At 36.0% G+C, this 16,325-nt stretch overlaps 1 protein-coding gene across 9 annotated transcripts in view; it reads left to right on the top strand.

Annotated features, from left to right (window-relative positions):
* The window catches only part of LOC127847049 (phosphonopyruvate decarboxylase-like), a 57,869-nt gene extending 41,544 nt beyond the window's left edge, over window positions 1-16,325 (top strand). For 8 of the 9 annotated variants that reach the window (XM_052378582.1, XM_052378583.1, XM_052378584.1 and 5 more), the window contains 3 exons: window positions 5,672-5,777; window positions 8,039-8,239; window positions 12,734-16,325. In XM_052378582.1, the coding sequence (XP_052234542.1) occupies window positions 5,672-5,777; window positions 8,039-8,239; window positions 12,734-12,916 (490 nt within the window). In that variant the 3' untranslated portion in view covers window positions 12,917-16,325. The remainder of the gene's footprint in view (window positions 1-5,671; window positions 5,778-8,038; window positions 8,240-12,733) is intronic. The other variant, XR_008033797.1, reaches the window with a different exon arrangement.

Raw genomic sequence — 16,325 nt, forward strand, 5'->3', positions numbered from 1 at the left:
TTTATATTCTGCCCTCAGAATGTGTGCCCGTGACGCTCAACTGGAAAAAATGGCATCCACATCCAGTCTTAGCCATAAAAAAGTAAAACATCTAGGTTATTGTTCTACTCACCGCAGTTGTGTAATAATCATGTTTATTTTCGTAAAGTTTAATTTGCTTCCATGACGAGTTAAAATTTTGGACACATTTCTTGATCGCCATCTACTTTTACCATTTTAAAGCACTGGATGTAAGCAGGCAATTCTTTGTGGATAGACAGTCTTTGATCGACTGACAAAAGAAAGACTTATTCATCAAAGAAATTACCCTTTTAATTCATCATCAATTTCCTTCGAACAGTTAAAGAACAATTCACTTACACTTTTCTTATATTTAATAAATCAATTATTCAACAAAACATCGGGCTATTTGACATTATAGCGAAATCGAAAATGCAGTCTCACCAGTTTCATTCCAGTTTTATATCCCAACACTGTTATTCACATTCATAATAGTAAAATAATCCATCGTAAACAACCACACTAATCGTTCAACGTTTAAAAAATATTTAACTGTTAAATAAAAACACTCTGATTTGTTGTTGTCCTTAAATCCAAAGCATCTAGCTAGTTTCGTCATTTAAATTACGTCACATGAGGTACGTCATAAATTGCGTAATCAATTCAATGAAAATATAAGTACGGAAAGCTGGTTCTTCATAAATTTTAGTGACGACCAAAATAGTATGATTTTATGACTCAAAACCTGTGCCCATCTATAATTTAGTATAAAAGTAAGATATATGTTATAGACCTTAATACACGGCTGAGCCGGGCCGGGCAGTGATAATCGGCCCCAGGTCGCAATCGGCCCTCTGGCCTTTATGCTCCCTGCAGGCTGATTATCACTGCCCGGCCCAGCTCAGCCAAGTATTATCCTCTAAATATTGCTTTCAACCAGCATAAACATTACTTTTTTAGCTCACCTGAGCTCAATGAGCTTTTGTGATCCCATATTGCCCGTCATCCATCGTGCGTTGTGAGGTGTCAACATTTGCCTTGTTAACACTCTAGAGGCCACATTTATTGTCCAATCTTCATTAAACTTGGTCAGAAGATTTTTCTAAATGATATCTTGGACGAGTTCAAAAATGGTTCCAGTTGGTTAAAAAACTTGGCCGCCAGAGGGCGGGGCATTTTTCCTGAAATGACTGAAGTAAAACCTTATTAACACTCTAGAGGCCACATTTATTGTCAATGACATTTGGTCAGAAAGTTTGTTCCAAAGATATCTTGGACAAGTTCGAAAATAGTTCCGAATGCTTGAAAAACATGGCCACAAGGGGGCGGGGCATTTTCCCTAATAGGGCTATATATGACTATATTAAAACCTTGTTAACACTCTAGTGATCACATTTATTGTCCCCTCTTTATGAAACTTGGTAAGAAATTTTGTCCTAACAATATCTTGGATGGGTTAAAAAATGGTTCTTGTCTGGTGAAACACATGGCCGCCATGGCTATAGCAAAACCTTATTAACACTATTGAGGACACATTCATTTTGCAATCATCATGAAACTTCATTACTTGGTCAGAAGATTACCAATGATATCTTGGACGAGTTCGAAAATGGTTCCATTTACTTGAAAAACATGGCCACCAGGGGCGAGGCATTTTTCCTCATATGTCTATATATGTCTACAGAAAAACCTTGTTAACACTCTAGAGGTCACATTTATTGTCTGATCTTCATGAAGCTTTGACAGAAGATGTGTACCAATGATCGTTTGGACCGTTTCAAAAATTGTTCCGGTTGATTGATAAACATGGCTGCCAAGGGGCAAGGCATTTTTAGCTCACCTGATTGTTAAGTTCAAAAGTGGTTCCAGTCCGTTGAAAAACATGGCTGCCAGTGGGCGGGGCAGTTTTCCTTATTTGGCTAAAGAGAAACCTTGTAAACACTCTGGAAATCACAATTTTTGCCCAATCATCATGAAAGTTGGTCAAAACAATGGTTTTATTGATTTCTCGGACGAGTTAAAAAATGGTCCAGATCGGTGAAAAAACATGGCCGCCAGTGGGCCGGGCATTTTTCTCTATATGAATATAGTGAAAACATGTAAACACTCTAGAAGTCATATTTTTGGCCCAATTTTCATGAAATTTTGTCAGAACTTTTTTTTCCTAGATACGCGAGTTAAGTTTGAAAATGGTTCCGGTCTGTTGAAAAAATGGTTGCCAGGGGGACATGGCAGTTTTCCTTATATTTATACAATAAAAAGGCTGGCAAACAATCATGAATTAACTTCATGTAACATGTGAGACAACTCTTCTAAATATTGCATTTACATTTACAGTAGTTATTCCCCTTTGATTATTAATGTTTTCATAGTAATACAGTGTAGTTGTGTTTCATTTATGTACTAATTGTTTTTCAAGGTGGGATGTTTTTATGCCCCCTTTCGAAGAAAAGGGGGCATGTAGTGCTCGGACTGTCTGTCCGTCCGTCTGTCTGTCCGTCTTTCTGTCACACTTTTCATTTAGGTTTCAAAAAATGCTCATTACATCTATGTCCCTTGAGATATAACCTTCATATTTGGTATGCATGGAATAGGCCTTTCCTTACGCACACATTTTTTTAGCCTGTGACCTTGACCTTGAACTTTGGGTCCGCGTTTAGGTTTCGAAATCTGCGTTTACTTTTCGAAAAATGCTCATAACTACTATGTCCCTTGAGATATAACCTTCATATTTGGTATGCATGTGTATATGGACAAGGCCTTTCCATACGCACACATTTTTTTACCCCTGTGACTTTGACCTTGAACTTGGGGTCCGCGTTTAGGTTTCGAAATCTGCGTTAAGGTTTCGAAAAATGCTAATACTTCTATGTCCCTTGAGATATAACCTTCATATTTGGTATGCATGTGTATATGGACAAAGCCTTTCCATGCGCACACAATTTTTAACCCCTGTGACCTTGAACTAAGGGTCCGCGTTTAGGTTTCAAAATCTGTGTTTAGGTTTCGAAAAATGCTCATAACTTCAATGTCCCTTAAGATATAATCTTCATATTTGGTATGCATGTGTATATGGACAAGGCCTTTCCATACGCACAAACCTCGACCTTGAACTTAGGGTCTGCGTTTAGGTTTCGAAATCTGCGTTTAGGTTTTGAAAAATGCTCATAACTTCTATGTCCCTTGAGATATAACATTCATATTTGGTATGCATGTTTATATGGACAAGGCCTTTCCATACATTCACAAATTTTGACCCCTGTGACCTTGACCTTGAACGTATGGTCCGCGTTTAGGTTTAGAAATCTGCGTTTAGGTTTCGAAAAATGAGATAACTCCTATTAAAGCGTTTATAGGGGGCATATGTCATCCTATGGTGACAGCTCTTTTTTTAGCTTTTGTGACTGGTCTTTGTCCGTCGTCCGTCCGTCCGTCCACATTTGTTACTAAACACTCTAGAGGCCACATTTATTGTCCGATCCTCATGAAACTTGGTCAAAAGATTTGTTCCAATGATATCTCGATCGAGTTTGAAACTGGGTCATGCTGGGTCAAAAACTAGGTCACTAGGTAAAAAAAAGAGGAAAGTTTTTAGACACTGTAGAAGTCACATTTAATGCCCAATCTTCATGTAACTTTGTCTATATGTCTGTCTTAATGATATGTTGGTTGAGTTCAAAAGTGATTCCAGTCCATTGAAAAACATGGCCGCCAGTGGGCGGGGCAGTTTTCCTTATATGGCTATAGAGAAACCTTGTAAACACTCTAGAAGTCACAATTTTTGCCCAATCATCATGAAAGTTGGTCAAAACATTGGTTTTATTGATATGTCGGACAAGTTTGAAAATGGTTGGGATCGGTGAAAAAACATGGCCGCCAGTGGGCGCGGCATTTTTCTCTATATGTATATAGTGAAAACATGTGAACACTCTAGAAGTCACATTTTTGGCCCAATTTTCATGAAATTTGGTCAGAACATTTGTTTCCTTGATACGAGAGTTGAGTTGGAAAATGGTTCCGGTCAGTTGAATAACATGGCTGTCGGGGGTGGGGGGCAGTTTTCTTATATTTATATAGGAAAAAAAAGCTTGTGAACACTCTAGAAGTCACATTTTTTGCCCAATCATCATGAAACTTGGTGAATAGATTTGTTTTATATATATCTCAGATGACTTTGCAAATGGTCCCGATGGTTCAATAAACATTGCTGCCAGGGTGGTGAGCAAGTTTTCCTTATGTGACTATATAGAGAGAAACCTTGTGATCTAACACTATAGATGTCACATTTTTTGGCTAATCATCATGAAACTTAGTCAATACATTGGTTTTATTGATTTCTTGGACAAGTTGGAAAATGGCTCAGATCGGTGAAACACACTTTTTAGCTCACCTGATTGCTCAGGTGAGGTTTTAGGATTGGTCCTTGTCTGCTGTCAGTCTGTCCACATTTGGTTTGTAAACACTCTTGCATTCACATTTCTCAAGCATTCTTGATCAAAGTTGCTGAAAGATCTCAGTCAAGTTTGATGATGAGCAAAATCACATAATTAATGCCATAATTATTGCCCTTAGATTGTCCAAATTTTCATTATATTATACAAAATCCTTGTAAGCAAAATTTGATGTTTGGTAAGGGGGGGTCAACTCAAAATATAGGTCACTATTTCAAATCTTACAAAAACAAAAACACTCCCTACGCCAGAGTTTTGATTCAATAATGATGAAACTTGACCAGGATGTTTGTCTGGTCAATATCTAGGTCATGTTTGACATTAGGTTAAGATTGAATGAACCGACTCCTCTCAGGTGAGCGAACTAGAGCCATCTTGGCCCTCTTGTTTCTTATATGGCTATAACTATCTTGTTAACACTCTTAAAGTCACATTTAATGTTCAATCTTTATGAAACATGGTCAGAACATTTGGTTTAAATAAGAGCATTGACGAGGTTGAAAATGGTTTCAGTCTGTTGAAAAACATTGCCGCAAAGGGGGGGGGGAATTATCCTTATAATATTGCTATTGTAGAACCTTGTTTACACTCTTAACGTTACATGTATAGTTCACTCTTCATGAAACTAGGTCAGAACATTTGTTCTAATGATATCTATGGCTGCACAGAGATGGGTAGTTCCTTTGTATCTCATGTGGGGGACTTTGGGCCTTTTAGGCCCTCTTGTTTTGTTTAGTTGGATGGTTTGCTGTTTTTAACAAAACTTCACTAAATGCACATACTTTTGCCTGAAGCTGCCAACTTCCCTTCTTACCTTATATGTGGAGAATGGCCAGGTATATGGGGAGTGTGCTTCTCTGATTTTTAGTTCAGCACTTTATCAACTGGGCTGGCTGAATTAACCTAATTGGGTGCTAATCTTTTGCATAGTAAACGATACTTTAATGTTTTATTTTTACAATGTCATCTTGTTTATGAAAGGGACATAGCTTAAGTTTTTTTTCTAAAGATTTTTTTTTACATGATATCAATTACTTTGAAAGTAATTACTTTACCTTATATGTAATCAATACTGAGCCACCAAGTGAACTGGGGTTGCAAGTGAAATATTAAGAAGTTGTTTGTTTTAGGTAAGATACAATGTTGTCTATTTCAACCAAGTTTCCAAGACAACATTGTATGCACATATTTTTTATTTGCCTCTTTGTCTTCATGTACAGAGTGGCCAGGGAGGACGGCCATGAGAGGGATTTCCTCACCGTGGGCTCGATGGGCCACGCCTCCTCTATAGCCCTGGGCATTGCCATTCAGAAACATAACAGACAGGTGGGTTGGTCACCTATACAAACACTCAGGATTAATAACACCCCACATATGCAGAACAAAATATAGAGAATATATGGTTGGTGCCGAGATGGAGAAAGTTTATACGGTGAGGCTTAGAAAAAGAAAATACGGCAAGCTTTAGCTAGCCCTATTTTTCTTTTTCGGGCCGAACCAGATAAACTTTCTCCATCTCGGCCCCAACCATGTACTCTATTTATCCAGCTTCATGCCGTTGACACATTTTATCAGACAAATGATAAATTGACATAACAATATAATTATTCTTGTCGAGCCTCCTACATGTACACAACATTCCAGACGACCGAATAACTACCGATTGTGTCTCGTAAAAAATAGGTCCACTTTAAACTGTTCCTTTTAATACTTTCCTATTGAAAATATCAGAAGAAATAAAAAACAAATCGAGAATGTGATATTTTTCTTGCTAAAAATGAAAAACAAATGCAGCAGCAAAACAAAAACGTAATTGTATTTACCTTAATGACAATTTTAATCCATTGCTTTTCGAAAACGTAATCCTGCCGTAGTGAATCATTTTATTCATATCGAAGAAAACAATTATAAATGACAAACACAATCCGAAATACGTTTATGATTCATTCTATGATTTAAACATATAAAAAAATACTGTTAAAACCACCATGTCAAAAGTTTTCCCTCAAATCTATAGAGAAATTAGATAGTTTGTTTCATCAAAGAAATGACGTTACACTCGATACGTCATAAATTGCGTAATCAAGTAAATGAAAATGATAAATACGGAAAGCTGGTTTGATAATATATTTTAAAGAAGAAAAAATGGAGGATACATAATATAACGTTAACATTCATGATGCGCCCCAAAAAATTTAAAGGTAAAAAATTAGAACATGTTAATCGTCACAGCGTGCGTATGAATACACTACTTCCTGTTGACTGGAGATAGGAAAGTTTATTCGACCCTGCTTTTTATGTCCCCCACTATAGTAGTGGGGGACATATTGTTTTTGCCCTGTCTTGTTGGTCTGTTGGTTGGTTGGTTGGTCTGTTGGTTGGTTGGTTTGCGCCAACTTTAACATTTGCAATAACTTTTGCAATATTGAAGATAGGAACTTGATATTTGGCATGCATATGTATCTCATGGAGCTGCACATTTTGAGTGGTGAAAGGTCAAGGTCATCCTTCAAGGTCAAAGGTCAAATATATGGGTCAAAATCGCTCATTTAATGTACACTTTTGCAGTATTTCAATATTCAAGATAGCAACTTGATATTTGGGATGCATGTGTATCTCATGGAGCTGCACAATTTGAGTGGTGAAAGGTCAAGGTCAAGGTCATCCTTCAAGGTCAGATGTCAAATATATGTGGCCAAAATCGCTCATTTTATGAGTACTTTTGCAATATTGAAGATAGCAATTTGATATTTGGCATGCATGTGTATCTCATGGAGCTGCACATTTTGAGAGGTGAAAGGTCAAGGTCAAGGTCATCCTTCAAGGTCAGAGGTCAAATATATGTGGCCCAAATCTCTAATTTTATGAATACTTTTGCAATATTGAAGAGAGCAACTTCATATTTGGCATGCATGTGTATCTCATGGAGCTGCACATTTTTAGTGGAGAAAGGTCAAGGTCAAGGTCATCCTTCAAGGTCAAATATATGGGTCAAAATTGCTCATGTAATGTCACTTCTGCAATATTGAAGCTAGCAATTTTATATTTGAAATGCATGTGTATTTCATGGAGCTGCACATTTTGAGTGGTGAAGGGTCAAGGTCAAGGTCATCCTACAAGGTCAAACATCATATAGGGGGACATTGTGTTTCACAAACACATCTTGTTTTGGTCAATGTTTGCAACAGAGGCTGGATAAATCATGTTATTTATTTGCTGGCGGGCTTACATAATAAAACAATAGTATTGTATAATTAACCAGTATTATATAAGGCTTAACCTTAAATGTCAATTTGTATGAAAGTTTTATATTCAGGCAACCATCATTAAATCTTAATATTTGAGCATGCAGCTGTTGCATTTGCTTAATATTTATATAACAGAATAAGAGATTTTCATATAAATATATTAATAATCCATGAGTTAATCAAACTTCAATGGTGTGAAGAAACATAAATGACAATTAAAAATTAACAGTAATTGTTAGACAACTAGTGTGTTTGCTTCTTCTACAGATAATCTGTCTGGTTGTATGTTTGCATCGTCTAAGGATAAACTGTCTGGTTGTTTGTTTGCATCTTTTATAGATAATATGTCTGGACGGAGATGGTTCAGTGATCATGCACATGGGCGCCTTGGCGACTATAGGTCAGCATGGGCCAGAGAACCTGAAGCACGTAATCATCAACAACGGCTCTCACGACTCAGTGGGGGGTCAACCTACAGACGCAGGCAACCATGACAACTTCAACTTTGGGGCCATAGCGCGGGGCTGTGGTTATAGGGAGGTAGGATCTTATCTGTTGTCATAGTTTTATCTAAGCCTGGCTCTATAAAAAGGGGGATTAATGCATGTGCGTAAAGTGTAATCCAAGATAATCGGGGACGACCCTTTCCGCTTGTATGATATTTGTTGTTTTAAGCAAGACTCTTTTCGACAGAAATCTATTTTAGGAAGATTGTGTCATCCCTTATAAACCTGTGTGAACTGATTAGGCTAATTTTAGATGACACTTAAAGCACATGCATTTAGCCCTGTATTCTCAGAGCAGACCTGATTTATTTTGCTATTGGTTCAGTAGCTAAATATTATAATTATTGTTAAACTTGGTAAATTTACTAATTATTATGATTTTTAGCTCATCTATTTAAAAATATATATATGAGCTATTATCATCACCTTTGCGTCTGCGTCGGCGTCCGGTTAAGTTTTGTGTAAGGTCCACTTTTCTCATAAAGTATCAAAGCTATTGCATTCAAACTTGGTACACTTACTAACTATCATGAGGGGTCTGGGCAGGCAAAGTAAGATAACTCTGGCGTGCATTTTGACAGAATTATGTGCCCTTTTTATACTTAGAAAATTGAAAATTTGGTTAAGTTTTGTGTTTAGGTCCACTTTATTCCTAAAGTATCAAAGCTATTGCTTACATACTTGCGACATTTACTAACTATCATAAGGGGACTATGCAGGCAAAGTTTTGTAACTCTGACTGTCATTTTGACATAATTATGGCCCTTTTATACTTAGAAAATTGAAAATTTCGTTAAGTTTTGTGTTTTGGTCAACTTTACTCCTAAAGTATCAAGGCTATTGCTTTCAGACTTGGAACAAATGCAAACTATCGTAAGGGGACTGTACAGGACAAGTTGCATAAGTCTGGTTGTTATTTTGACGGAATTTTGGCCCTTTTTTGACTTAGTAACTTTGAATATATGGTAAAATTTTGTGTTTACATCCACTTTACTTCTAAAGTATCAAGGCTATTGCTTTCAAACTTCAAATACTTTCATACTATCATGAGGGTACTGTACCTGGCAAGTTGAATTTTACCTTGACCTTTGAATGACCTTGGTTGTCAAGGTCAAATAATTAAATTTTGCTAAAATTGCCATGACTTCGTTATTTATGATCAGATTTGATTGACACTTTGACAAAAAAACTCTTACCTGACAATAGGCTCCACCCAAACCATCCCCCATGCCCCCCCCCCCCCCCCCCCCCCCCCCCCGTCGAATCCCCCTCCCCTAAAAAAGTGATATTTATTTTTCATTTATTTTTTATTTTTGAAAGATCATCTTATAAATGACCACATCCTCTAACTATACCCCCCCCCCCTCGACCCTCCCTCCCCCTTTTTTTGAAACATAGTAAAAAAAACAAAATATTTATTTTTATTATTTTATTTTTGAAAGACCGTTCAACTATCACACCCAAGAACCCCCCCCCCCCCTAATTTTGTTTTTTTGGCATTTGTATTTCTTATTTTTGGAAGATAATGTAATGAATGACCACACCCCCACACTATACACCCCTTTCCACCCCACCCCTCCATCTTTTTTGATTGAAGTATTGAGAAAGGTCCCTTCACCTATAAAAAGAAAAATAGATGAGCGGTCTGCATCCGCAAGGTGGTGCTCTTGTTTTAGTTACACTGGCCCATAATTATGTTATTAATACAGTAGACTCTGGCTATACCGGACTCTCCGAATAACGGAAATCTCCCGATTCCGAACAGTCGGGCCAGTCCCGTATTTTCCCCTTCTATTCTTTGTTAAAAAATGTTGAATACATGTATACCGAACTCTAAAAACTGGAAACCAAACGGATATCTCCTTGAATTTTGTCATTTTTAATTTAAAATACATTGAGTACAGCAGACGGTCCGAATTCTCAAGATGCGCAAGGTGTGTAAATTACAATACCTAGTCAGTACAGCACATGGGGTGTCACACATTCCGCTCGCGCACTTATCAATAATCGGATTAAACATACCATAAAGGTGTCAAGTCGTTACTGCGCTATTGAATTCCGATTAAATACTGTAAGACAAACTGTGAATGTCTATTATAGACGTGCGGTAACACCAAACAGTGATTCACGCGATTGTTTTATTAAGCTTATGATAAACAAGTTAATTACAAAATTAATGCATGTCGTTGCGACGATCACATTCTTGCGATCGTCTCGGGTAGTTTAAAAGATCTTATAGCCGTTTTTTAAACGCTTAAATGGTTGTTTGTTTGTTTGTTTGTCAGATAAAACTGTGAGAAATATGACCATTAAATATCCATCCATCTGACTGCAAATTCATTCATGGCCTTTTCGTAATTACAAACGTATCTTCCGTAATAGTTATCTAAAATCTACATGCAAGTGTAGGTTTTGACAAGACTTGCTGAGATTATGAATGTCTTAAATATATGACGTTGTTTTTTTGTGTATATGTTTTGTGAAATGTGTTATGTCTTGAATAATAAATCGTGTGTCCACAACAATCGTATTTGTGTTGTAACTCATCAAAATTGTCTATGACGTTTGGCACTTCCTATTTGTAACAAATAAAACTTAATTAATTCAGAGCTATTTATAGCGAACTCGAACACACCTCACTCGCCTATATGACAAATGTCACGTACGCATGTACATGTAGGTACATTTATAAAACACCACGCTCACTTTGGGATTAATAAAAACAAGTCGGTATGGAATGTTTTTTTGCTTTTAATCGATTGAAAACACATTTTTTGAACAATACTTTAAAGGGACTGTCAACCACGACGACGAAGAAAAGTTTTAATAAAAACGGTATTTTTTTTACAATTATTAGTTTATATTGATTAAAATATCACGACTGGTATATTACATTACTTGAACAAAGTTGTTAAGTTTTCATATTTTCAGTATATTTGGTAATATATTTTACTGGGTATGTCTACCAGGTACCTACTTAACTATAAGTAGATTGATCATCATCGTCACGTGGTAAACCCAGGAATGCAAATTGTGCATGTGTTGTGAATTGTATATATTTTATATATAAAATGATCAATCTACTTGCGTTATTTATAGTGTGTATATCGTTATGTCACCTATTTTCGCGATGTACTTTCGATTTCACATCGGGAAAGTTTATTACCGAATATACTGAAAATAAGAAATGTTCTCAAGTAATGAAATATAGCAGTCGTGATATTTTAATCAATATAAACTAATAATTGTAAAAGATTAAGGTATTTTATAACTTGTCTGTTTTCGTTATTCGTGGTTGACAGTCCTTTTAAACATAAACATTACATGAGTACAGTGATCACAAGGTACATGTAAATGTATATGGTTTGTTGTATTCATATATGATTTTGTACACAATGCAAACCATATATATTTTGGCACTATGCCTACTCTTGGTAAAACGGAACTCTCTGAAATTCGGACGATCAGGCCGGTCCCCAGACCGTCCAGTTTACAGAGAGTCTACTGTACCATCAATTACAAACTAAATGGATGTAAACTGTAACCACTATGTACATTTATGTCTCTCCATCTGTACATAGACACAAACTCACGGTGTAGATGCATATCGGTGGCCTCTCTGTCAAAATGCTGCCTCTCTGTTCATTCTCGGCTGCCTCTCTGTTATAAACATGAAAAATAGATGATCGTAATTCACAAAACAGATAACAAAATCTAAAATTAAAACCCGTAAACACATTTGTGCATAAAAAGAGGTGGTCCATGAGTTGAAGCATATATCCAGCTACAGGTTCACAGTATTCCGCAGGTCCAAACACTTATCACAAACTCTATCGAAGATGGAATGATGACAAGGGTGGTGGAACAATCGTGTATACATGCCACTTTGATGACTTTTTAACACACCCTCGTCATCATTCCATCTTCGATATAGTTTGTGATAAGTGTTTGGACCTGCGAAATACTGTAAACCTGTAGCTGGATATATGCACCGCTTTTTATGCACAAATGTGTTTACGGGTTTTAATTTTAAATTTTCTTATCTGTTTTGTGAATAACGACCATCCATTTTTATGTCCCCCACCACTATAGTGGGGGACATATTGTTTTTGCCCTGTCTGTTGGTTGGTTGGTTGGTTGGTGTGTTGGTCTGTTGGTTGGTTCGCGCCAACTTTAACATTTGCAATAACTTTTGCAATATTGAAAATGGCAACTTGATATTTGGCATGCATATGTATCTTTCATGTTTATAACAAAGAGGCAGCCGAGAATGAACAGTGAGGCAGCATTTTGACAGAGGCCACCGATATGCATCTACACCGTGAAACTTGTCTGCAAGTGTAAGGAATGGTTCTGTAGTTCTGTATGATATGAAGCAGTGCATGCAATTTGTATGTCTTAAGTTACAAAAGTTATGCCTCTTCTACATATTAGGCTTTGTATAACATCATGATTTATGAGACACTAATTAGCAGCCTATTATTCCCCTGTTACATGTACAAGCTGTCTTTTTTTACTACTGTTACAGGCATTTGTAGCCATTACTCAAGAGGAGGTAATAAAAGGAATTGCAAAGTTAAGGGCTGCAAAAGGACCAGTGCTGCTAGAAATCAAGACAAGAACAGGGGCCAGGAAAGATCTGGGGCGACCAAAAACAAAACCTTTAGAAAATAAAGATGACTTTATGCATTTCTTAGCGCTATCTAAATAACTTTGATCTCGTACATCAAATCTATACTTTTTTCCAAACTCCTTTTAATTACTTTATTAAGTTGTTTGTCACAAAAGTTATTTACAAGATCTGCAATACCCTTTTATAAAATGTAAAACAACTGAACATCCATTTTTAGCTCACCTGTCACGAAGTGACATGGTGAGCTTATTTGACTGTTGATGTCCGGCGTCCGTTGTGCGTGCGTGCGTGTTTCCGTCAACAATTTGTTTGTGTAGACAGAAGAGGCTACAGTTTTCATCCAATCTTTATGAAATTTGGTCAGAATGTTTATCTTGATGAATCTGGGTTGGGATTGTATTTGGGTCATCAGGGGTCAAAAACTAGGTCACTAGGTCAAATTATATTAAAACCTTGTGTAGACGATAGAGGTCACAGTTTTCATCCAATCTTTATGAAATTTGGTCAGAATGTTTATCTTGATGAATCTGGGTTGGGATCGTATTTGGGTCATCAGGGGTCAAAAACTAGGTCACTAGGTCAAATAATATAAAAACCTTGTGTAGACAATAGAGGTCATAGTTTTCATCCAATCTTTATGAAATTTAGTCAGAATGTTTATTTTAATCAAATCTGGGTTGGGATTGTATTTGGGTCATCTGGGGTCAAAAACTAGGTCACTAGGTCAAATAATAGAACAAAACTTGTGTAGACAATAGAGGTCACAGTTTTCATCCAATCTTTATGAAATTTGGTCAGAATGTTTATCTTGATGAAATCTGGGTTGGGTTGTATTTAGGTCATCTGGGGTCAAAGTCTAGGTCACTAGGTCAAATAATATAAAAACCTTGTGTAGACAATAGAGGTCACAGTTTTCATCAGATGTTTATGAAATTTGGTCAGAATGTTTATCTTAATAATATCTGATTTTGGATCGTATATGGGTCATCTGGGGTCAAAATTAGGTCACCGGGCCAATTCTAGTAAAACCTTGTGTAGATGAAAGAGATCACAGTTTTCATCATGTCTTAATGAAATTTTGTCAGAATGTATTAATTAATGAAATGGGGCTTGGGATTGTATATTGGTATGATAGAATTTAAGTTGCTGTAGCAAGGTTAGTCAGGTGAGCGATTTAGGGCCATCATGACCCTCTTGTTTTTGTTAGTTTCTGTGATTATGATTTTTGTCTAATAACAGAGGTTTTACCGGATACGCAATCATGCATGCCATATGTCCTTATCTTGGCGGGAAACCCCCGTTTTCGGGATACCAGTCATACGTTCTATACATGCGACTATTTTTGCTGACATTAACCTACTGGGGTCTCCCATCCTTCTAAATTGGATCAATTTATTTCCAAAATTAGGGATGTCTAGTATATTTATTTCTATATTTAGAATATTTCTTACAGAAATTGCTTTAAGGAAACTGCAGTGCAGACCCAGATGAGACTCCACATCATGCAGCGCCTTATCTGGGTCTACGCTGTTTGCCAAGGCCTTTTTTCTAGACGCTAGGCATAAATGGGTTAAGAAAAAACTGTGCTTGTACTATAAGTATACTTTAAATGTGAAAAAAAGTTAGGTAAAATTTTACCAGCATTCACTTTTGTATTGCACAATAAATAGCTAGCATTAATGTGTTTAACTATTCTGTCACAAACAGAAGCGGAATTTGTTCAGTCAGATGTATGGGAAAAACTATAGCCATGAGTGTAATGTGTGTGTGTTTATATTTTTTGCTATATATATGTGTTTTAAGTTTTAATATAATGACTCCAGTCTTTTCTTTCAATGGCTGTGTGTTAAGGCTCTCTTATATGTGCCAGGCTTAACGATACTTCACAAACATGAATTAAGCAGTTGTCCTATTTTTGCTCTCTTTTATTTTAAAGTGCAACAAGCTGCAATTATTTTGATGACATGATCTGCTAACATTCTTTGCTTTTTAAGTTAAAATGTATTGTTTATTTTTAAGAGTTATTTTTTCTTGTTGTTGATTTTGTTATTTTACAACAATAATGTGTTTTGTGTCCTGTGTAGAATCGTCTTTGTTTGTCATGTATCAAACTATAACTATTTTTTCTATGCCAGTAAAAAAACTTACATCCAATATTTATTGCCATTAAATCACAAGTAATTGTGCCTTGGTTATTTAGAACCCAAACAATATAACGTTTCTCACATCTTAGTGACAATAAAGCAAATCTTAAATTATAATGTATATTTTATTAGCTCATCTAAGAACAATGTGCTCATTGTGAACTTGTATGATTGCCTATTGTACGGCATATAAATCATGTGTTGTGTATGGTTAACCCTTTGCATGCTGGGTAATTTGTCATCTGCTAAAATGTCATCTGCTGAATTACTCAAATTAGCATTTTCTTCGATTTTTTTCAAAGAATAGCAAACAGTTTGGATCCAGATGAGACGCCACGTTCTGTGGCGTCTCATCTGGATCCAAACTGTGTGCAAAGGCCTTAAAAATTCGGTTCCAGCACTGTAAGGTTTAACATTTATCGTGTTAATAATCAAGATGCCACATTTTTGTCCGATCTTCATGAAACTCTGCGGGACAACTTTTCTCATATGGCCGTAATAAAGCTTTGTTACACTCTAAAAGACACATTCTTTGAAGAACATATGCCCAAATGAAATCTTGTCTTAGATTGATTTTGGTCACTTGTTCAAATAAAATAAAGCCTTTTAACACTTGAAAAGTCAATTTTTTGTCAAATCTTTATGAACGTTAATTTTGTTTTAATGATATATAAGCCATGTTTGAAAATAGCAATATGATCCAAGGAGTCAACTGTATTATTTATTTGTCCTTAGTGAGTGAAGTGAAATTGTTTAAAAGTATGACACTAAAATATAGTTGCCGTATTAATTATACTTGTGTTACACTTGTATGTGCATAAATATAGGAAATAAATAGTGATTATGAGTGTTTTGTAAGATGAATGTAGCTTTTGTTTCTATAAATTTTAGGGTAATTGGTAAATACAACGGAGGTCTCTGTGAAAACCAGATTTGATGCATGTAAAGTATAGTTGGAGATTAGCCTGTTAAGTCCGCTGCAGCTTATTAGGGATAAAAACTGTCTGCTGAGACTGAATATTTGTATATAAAAGACTTCCTTTGAAAAACAAAATTCATTAAAAGAAGAAAGTGTCAATTTTGATAAGCATGTGGGACTGCACAGTTTAATCTTTGGCAATATTTTGGGCACATGGATGAAGCTTAGATGTCCATTAAACTGGCTCAATTATTTATGTCTTTCTTGTTTTACATATTGCTTGAATTGTTTTGTTTATAACTAAAGCAAACCACTTTCAAACCTGCTTGATGATTATTCCATCAATCTATTTCCAAGTTCAATCAATTATAATTCAATTGACAATTGCATTCAATTATGGATTTATAATAAATAACAGTTGTTT

The sequence above is a fragment of the Dreissena polymorpha genome, chromosome 10 (genome assembly GCF_020536995.1).
Source record: "Dreissena polymorpha isolate Duluth1 chromosome 10, UMN_Dpol_1.0, whole genome shotgun sequence".
Taxonomy (NCBI): Eukaryota; Metazoa; Mollusca; class Bivalvia; order Myida; family Dreissenidae; genus Dreissena; species Dreissena polymorpha.